The sequence below is a fragment of the Fibroporia radiculosa genome (assembly GCF_000313525.1).
Source record: "Fibroporia radiculosa TFFH 294 genomic supercontigs, scaffold5835, whole genome shotgun sequence".
Classification (NCBI taxonomy): Eukaryota; Fungi; Basidiomycota; class Agaricomycetes; order Polyporales; family Fibroporiaceae; genus Fibroporia; species Fibroporia radiculosa.
In genome coordinates, this window is record NW_012133428.1 from 27,243 (window position 1) to 34,945 (window position 7,703).

Consider the following 7,703-nt stretch of genomic DNA (forward strand, 5'->3'; position numbering starts at 1 on the left):
GTGTGCTAAATTCGTTCTTCGCCGCGCACGCTCGCACCTGCTTGTGCTGGCACAAAATCCGTATGTGAAGACATTGAACAGCAAGCGCTGTACTTGCAGTTCAATATCTCTATTCGTAATGTGTGTAAGTAAGTGGCAGCGCCGACTTCATCTCCGATCTTCGGATTGCAGATGCCTTACCTCGTTTGACATGAATGCGTGTTGTGGAGAAGAGGGGTTCATGAAACACCCGCGGACGGGAGCTTATTTCTAGTGACGGGGGATAAATAACGGGTCCCGTTATGACCTTCCCTCCATTGCCCATTGCTGCATTCGCTTGATCATCATCCAATGCCAGGTCTTACGACGCTCCCACCATTCCCGGACAATGTCCCCACACATCCTCTTCTTGTGGTCGACTTTGCTCTCCTCCAAGCTGGAGACGAGGACGAGATTGCAAAGCTATGGAAGGCGGCCACCGAGCTGGGATTCTGGTAGTAAGTGTCTGTCCCGGCAACGTTTTCACATTTTGACACGCATATAACCTCCCCGCGTCGCGCCTAGCCTGAAGAATCACGGCGCTGATCTGGAGGTCCAAGAGATGTTCAACATGGGTGCTGAGACTATGGCCCTTCCTCTAGAAGAGAAGTTACGCTTCGAACAGGGAGATGAGGGCATGTCATTCGGGTACTGGGATAATCGCTTGTATTTGAATTCGCACTAACAGGGATCTGTATCTACAGGTACAAAGCTGCGGGAGCGAACGCCACAGACGAGACTGGCGCGCCAGACACCGTTGAATTCATCAATGTTGCGAAAGATGATGCTTTATCTTGGCCTAGAACAGTTCATCGCACCTATCCGTCGACCGTCAATGCTCGAATGGAGAACACCATTGCTCCGTTTGTTCGCAAGGCACTTCAAGTCAATACTACACTGATTGAGATTTTTAATGCGAAACTGGGATTGCCTGAAGGCGCGCTCGCTCGAAGGCACAGACTCGAAGTACCCAGCGGCAGTGAGACCAGATGCATCAAGAGTCCTCCAAGATCGGAAGGCTTCTCAGAGAAAACAGCTATCGGAGCGCATACCGACTTTGGTTCCCTGGTGAGTGTCTGGAAAGGATTGGGACGTATCGCCAGACAGTCAACTACATCTCTAGTCATTCCTCCACAATCGTCTTGGAGGATTACAAGTCATGGTCCCCGGAACTGAGACATGGCAATACATCAAGGTACGTGCAATGTTTACTCCGTGTTCTTTATACCCTAATTGCAGAACGTGCTGGTGGAAGCCTATGCCCGGCTGTGCCATCTGTAATCTTGGAGACGCCATGACCATCTTCAGTGGTGGCATTCTGAGATCTAATCTTCACCGTGTTGTGTGCGTTCGACGCTTTCTAAGACTCAGCTCCTTCGTACTCACTTGTACCGTAGGCCGCCTCCTGGTGACCAAGGACAACATGAAAGATGGTCCCTCGTGTTCTTTACTAGGCCCGAAAATGATGTCATATTGGAAGCCCTCACAAACGAGAGCCCTATCGTCGCCGAGGCGTTCCTGCGGGCACCAGATTCCAGTGTCTTCACCACGGGTCAGACAGCCAAGGAGTGGTTTTCAAGGAGAGTGAAGCTTCAACGTTCGAAGAATAGGAAGGTTAGTGATTAGCTAGCCGGGCACTGTCATTTTTTTTAATACGAAACAACCCCTAGGGTCCGGAGACCTGGCGGGCAAGCCGTGGGACAGAGCATCGGCCACACGTCGCTTAGACATTCTAAGTTGCCCTTTGTCCGGTTTTTCTCCATGCGTCGGAATGAAGTCTTAGATTGTCCTTTACCTTCAATTCATTTCGTGACCCACAGTTGTACCATCTTTCGTGAGAGGTGCGAGCCAAATCTCTTTCATTTCTTGACTTTCCCGATTGTGTAGTGGACATACCCCTCTGTGGGCGGTGAAAGCCAGGCATGTGACAAATGCAGAGGCATTACTTAGAGATGCAAGCCTATAATTAGTGGGCTTCTCGCTGGCTGCATGAGTAATGTGGCCACCGCTCAGGGATTCTAGATCATCTGGAATCTGCGAAACATGTCCCTTTGCTATGCAGTTTTAATTTATTGCCCTCGCGAGTCTTTGTGTCAACCTTTGGTCACTTCCCTGAAGGCCTCATCTAGTTTACGGCGTATGTACATTTCGTCAGATTACACTGGTGAGTATTGCCTAGATCGAGCCCTGTTCATTCGCTCCACTGGAATCGTACGATACGACCTTAGGACGCCTATGCTGCCGTCATCTGAAGATAAATCTTCGGTTAACTCATCCGCGTATACTTGATAGATATGCTTGGCCTGCTCGCGGTTTGAAGTTTGAAGCCTCACTTAATGTGAACTGTGATCAACGCATGATATAGTCATAGGTATCTGCGTCTTCGCTCACGCCTTCCGGCCATGCCTATCATCGAAGACCCTCGGAGGTAAAGCGGGTCAGCGCACGGAGTTCAGCTTGACGGCGTTCTGCAATTGGTCGATGGCGGTATGAAGAGACAGCTTCCCTGTTAGAACGACATGCAGGACATACTCGGATCTGCTACCGTCGTCTGCCAGGTGATACACCTGAACTGGACACGGTATGTTTGTTTAAAGTAGGCCTTTTCGGACTTACGTGTTCGCAGTTCTCATATTTGCTTGCGAAAACAAGTTGTCCCTGTCCGAAATGGTTGGAATCGTATCAATCTCGTTAGATGGTGCATGCAGTCCTCTAATATCCGTAGGCAGGTTTGACATCAAATGATACTGCAGAACTCCGCCCTACGTCCATATGACATCGCGATGCAAGAGGGAGGAGCTTCGAACCCACATCTCTGATTCCAGAATGGCTGGATAGAAGATTCTGGACTGTATCACCCAATCATGTTGGAAGCGGTGGTTTCGGCTAAGACTCGAGGTTCGGAGACAATATGAAAAGGACAGCTATCCTCGCAAGTCTTTTGCTAGTCGTACCATAGGGGTTTTTCAGTGGCGTAAATAACTGTTGCTAGGCGAGTTCCTTCCCACGTCTGTCCCATTCCTCCATACATTCATCATAACGAATTTGAGCAGCTGTGATGGTCTTTCGTATAAAATCCCTTGGGATATAATCTCACTCCAACAGTCGGTCTCCTACTCGCCCAACAGTAGCTCCAGACATTATGGTAGCCCGTGTCTTCGCTCTCGCGGCTTTGCTCTTCGCATCTGGAGCGTTGTCCGCTAGCATCAGGGCTCGATCAGAGTATGTCCTTGCTCTTTGTGTCACAGCTTTCTTGTTTATCTCAACCATGTTGGATTGCGATGGTAATCATAACAGGTCTCTCGAAGCCCGTACAACGCCCAGTTGTCAATGCCAGAATATTGAGACCTTAGAGTATGACTCGAATACAACCGCCGCCTCCTGTGCAGACGTCGGCGGCACAACTACTGCATCCGGATGCTTGACGGACGACACCAGTGGGTTCATCTTGGCATGTGGATATTATGAAGAGAATGGCGCATGTTACTAAAGTAGGTGTCTTTTATATGCATCATGATAGTTGTTTAGGTCTGCTCACCTACTCTCCATAGGCGTGTGATACAAGCGCAATCTCCCTACTTTCATCCTTCACGTTCTTTAGCTTCATTTGCGTTCATGCAGAGCTGTAGTTCGTATACAGAATCCACAATCCTTTCTTCGAACAACAAGCTATCTCCTGTTGTGCTACACTCATTAAATACGCGCTTGTAATTTGAGATCACTTACGCACGATATCTGAACTTTGGAGCAGAGTGGTCCCCGCCCCGAATATCTCATTCCCTTGCTGGACATAATGGTTCAACGACTTCATAGGCTGTACTACTCAGTCCGGGGTAGAAAGCGAGTTAGAAGACCGTATTCTCAAATTTGCATACCCACTCCATGCTGTTCTGACAGTGCAACTAGATGTTGAACGACGTCCGGTCGCGATCGAGAATGAAGTCGACCCCCAGTCGCGGCCAACGGCGTATACACATCACGCGGTCGTGATTCTTTTGAACTTGGAAGTTTAAGTCAACCAAGCCAGACTTGCGACTGTCTCACTCCTTCACTTACTGCCCTATGTGCTTACCTGAAGCCTGTGGAGTGTGCTATATTACACGCTGTTTCTCATAAAATTGTTGCTCGTTCAATCTATCGTACAACTGTCACCTGCAAGATTTGGATCAACTCCGCCCCTTCATTCAATCCCTCTGGATCTCTGGGAACAATGTCGCAGCACCCTGAGATAGCGCGCCCCCTTGGGAAGCCATCTTCACTATCGTTTATGTGTACGGTGGAACTCTCCTGAGGAGAATTCCATTGTACATCTGAGATGTCATGTTTGCTTTCCAAATCCGACCTTTTGTATGAGAGGACGGTCACTGAGTTCGCTCAAGTGCTTGTTCTACGTTTGTAACAAGAAGCCCGTCCCTCCGTAAGACCTGCTTAAGCAGATCTACAAGCGACCAAGAGAGGCATTTTACGTTGTATACTACTTTAGGTAAGGTCTATGGATTCATTCGAAAATCCGCTGCATCTGATGGCTTCCCATCCTGCCTGGAGTTCACGTACTTCGCTTTAGGCCAGATATACTCGACTGCGGTGCATCCTTGTGCTTGTTATACCTTTCACGAATGTGAGGCTATAGATGCGAGATCGACTCCAATGGTCATGCATAACTCTGGAAGTCATTGTTGACCAAATGGCACCGCTGAAAACATTCCTCAGGCTCGGCGGCAGGTCCGTCAATCGTGTTCGCCACACCATGAATGGTCCCAGACAAGTTATAGAAGCTGTGTCATAGGCGAATGATAGTGGCGCTGGCAGGTTCCACTCGACCAATGTCCCTAAAATACACCTGCTTGTGTGTCGAACGATTATACATGCTGACGTACCGGCCAGCATAAATACCAGGTCGAAGTGATCCAGGTCTCCATTGCCCTAGCCTCCTCAGTCCTCGAATTCAAAGCAGCATCGATAACTATGATTTCCCGCATCCTCTCATCATTGGTGCTCGCTGTCATGCTTTCCGGCGCCGTTTCTGCTGGTGTTGTAGCTCTCCCGGGGTGAGTCCTCAGCAAAAATCATCTACCTCTGTTGCTAGCCATGACCATCCTAAATATTGCTGCCATATACACAGTTCTCTTGCTGCTCGCGCAGACGCCACTTGTCAATGCTCTGTTCTTGAAAATCCTACCGAGATTGACTGGAACGCCACCGGTGATTGCTGCTCGCAAGCCGGCGGTAACGTCGATAGTGCCGGCTGTGCGACACAAAATCAGATTAGCTTCGTGGATTGCTGTGGACTGTCTTTCAGTACAGGAGCCGCATGTGAATAAGCTCAAGGAGCGGTAAGGTTTGCATACCTTAATGGGTGGCATTCTGCTGATACTTCGATTTTAGAGTTACCTGATCGGTCCGATAGGTTGACGCCTATTCAATCGTGTTTCTTTCTAGGGCCTATTGCCTTGCTCATGTAATTTACGCAATCAAACTCTTTATCTTGTGGTGACTATAGATGTGCTGAACACGGTCCCTCACGGATATCTGCAGACCCTGCAGTCGTTATGTTTCTGATTATCAAGTGTCCTTCTGTTTCCCTGCGACACAGCATGTTTGAATCTGATGTCATTGGTAGTTGTGGAGATGCATGATTATAGTCGTTGACCCCGCTGTCGTCGCGCACCGCCTATACTATGCTCCGAGCCAGCCTCAATAGGCTGTAAGTCTCGCCCCGTGTCTTCGTCATCAAGCAGGCTATGTATTGTACTTCGAACAAGCAAATAACCGGTAGTACCGCACGATAGCATTCGTTGGTATCCACCAAAGTGCGCTCTTCAATCGTTCTTTTTGGGGGGTTCATGCCTTATTCTTTCGGCACTATTGTCCTTCGTGCTCGTCCTTGTTGGCACTTCCGGATATGATATGTTCCGCGCGGCTGCTCCTCTCAGCGTGTGGCTCTTTCAACACAATTATTGGCGCTTCTGTACTAGCCGACATGTTCGACTCGGCTGCTCCCTATGCGCGGTTCGTCTAATTAGGCTGATGCAATATACTCTTGGACCGTCTTTGTCCATCCTCTCTATCTCGCTGGCACTTCCGTATACGACCTGTTTATGCTGGCTTCCACCTGGCATTCCCGCATGCAACGACATTGAGTCATGTTGCTTAAGTTATTCGATGTGCGGCCAACACGCGACCAACGATGCGACCAATTCTTGGACTAGTATTTTTCGTGTGGGTTACTGTATACGACGCGATTGACTTTAGCGTTTGTCTCACTCTGCCGGCATCCGACATGATCCATTTTTGGCATTTCCGCATGCGACATGTTTGACCCGGCTGCCTCTTTTTTCTTCTGCAGATGTGATACTTAATCCTCTTGTCCATCTTCACTCAATCCCACGCAATTCCATACGACTCGGCTGCCTGCTTCAACGCGCGGTTCACCAGACGGGATGTACTTTCGGGCTATGTTTCTCGTTTCTCTCCTGACACGATCTCCTCATTGGCACCTCTGTATTTTGAGCATCAGGGACATGATTTTTGTTGTATATTGCAAAACAAATGTACAGTAAGGAACAAACCAGATTATAGGAAGGCTACTAAGCTATACCATATAGTCGTACTAGAAGAACAGCTGTTGTACACTCTATATCGGAAATAATCCGCGATCAGTTGGGTCCGACGACAACTTGCTTGGTCTTGTTGAACCCTGCAATAGTCTCATTCGAGATTTGCAAGTGCGCCTGTACAAGCTGCGGCGGTATCAATGCGAGCCACTGCGAGGACAACAAGTCACGGTCAGCCTCAATGCCAAGAACTGAGAGAACAAGTGGCACGTACCTGAGCAAGACTGACGTCTTGGAAAATATCTGTATACAAAAGATCGTCTAGAGTTCTTACAGACAAATCACGCTTCGACGCACCGGTATTGAAGATCTCGAGGAACTTCAGTGTGTCGTTCCCGGTATTCTCAACATAGTGTCCTAGCAGTGGAGTCTGATGAGCACAGCCTGGAAACAGGCCAGAGACTGAGACACATACCGTACGTGGCCGGGACGAACCCAACATCTCCGGCCTACATCACGAAGATTAGATAGTCCGCAACAGACGTGTGATAAGAGGATTATGGCATACCTGGAAGTCAAATGTCTGAGCAGTGCTACTCGACGCGAATTCTGTCACCCTGGCCGTCCCAGAGCTGATGCTAGATGAGTTCCAGTTTACCTACACCGACGAAGCAGACACTCACAGAAAATAGGTCCATTCATCCTCAGTCGGGTGCCACTGTGCATCAATTCCATCAGACATCGATCTTTAACATGGATTCATCCAAGGCTTACGTGGAGCTCCCTGTAATTGCGTCAGAAAAGTGGATCAGCGAAGGCGGTAAACAAGACGTACCGCATTCCTCCAGGCTCGACAGTTACCTCAGCCACGGCAATCGCCGTCGCAGCCGGGAATGTACGCGAATCGACGATCTTGACTGAACCCCCGGCAAGCGGTGTCGTCGACATATTCGACATCTTGAACGTGAATGGATTTGGCACCTGTCCATATGGGTCCTCTACCGCTTGAGCATCGGGAGAGGGAGAGTCTTCGACACACACCGCATCAGGAGCATCAGAATCCGCACGATCAAGAAGGGCCAACGACACTTACTGCCAGGGAAGATGTACAGCTCCTTGCCAGGCAGCTCG

The 7,703-nt window shown here is 49.1% G+C and overlaps 3 protein-coding genes across 3 annotated transcripts; 2 read left to right on the plus strand and 1 right to left on the minus strand.

Annotated features, from left to right (window-relative positions):
* Positions 1-330: 330 nt before the first annotated feature.
* On the plus strand, positions 331-1,745 carry FIBRA_06024 (uncharacterized protein; the record flags this gene model as incomplete). The annotated part of the gene is made up of 7 exons (XM_012327766.1): positions 331-476; positions 544-666; positions 723-1,086; positions 1,142-1,213; positions 1,274-1,362; positions 1,416-1,632; positions 1,689-1,745. 7 exons carry the CDS (start codon positions 331-333, stop codon positions 1,743-1,745), a joined length of 1,068 nt encoding a protein of 355 aa, XP_012183156.1.
* A 3,361-nt stretch (positions 1,746-5,106) lies between these two features.
* On the plus strand, positions 5,107-5,413 carry FIBRA_06025 (uncharacterized protein; the record flags this gene model as incomplete). Its single annotated transcript, XM_012327767.1, has 2 exons — positions 5,107-5,351; positions 5,404-5,413. The coding sequence occupies 2 exons, from the start codon at positions 5,107-5,109 to the stop codon at positions 5,411-5,413; spliced, it is 255 nt and encodes an 84-aa protein (XP_012183157.1).
* A 1,261-nt stretch (positions 5,414-6,674) lies between these two features.
* Positions 6,675-7,529, minus strand: FIBRA_06026 (uncharacterized protein; the record flags this gene model as incomplete). Its single annotated transcript, XM_012327768.1, has 7 exons — positions 6,675-6,782; positions 6,847-6,989; positions 7,048-7,081; positions 7,141-7,204; positions 7,256-7,290; positions 7,347-7,356; positions 7,408-7,529. The coding sequence occupies 7 exons, from the start codon at positions 7,527-7,529 to the stop codon at positions 6,675-6,677; spliced, it is 516 nt and encodes a 171-aa protein (XP_012183158.1).
* Positions 7,530-7,703: the final 174 nt, after the last annotated feature.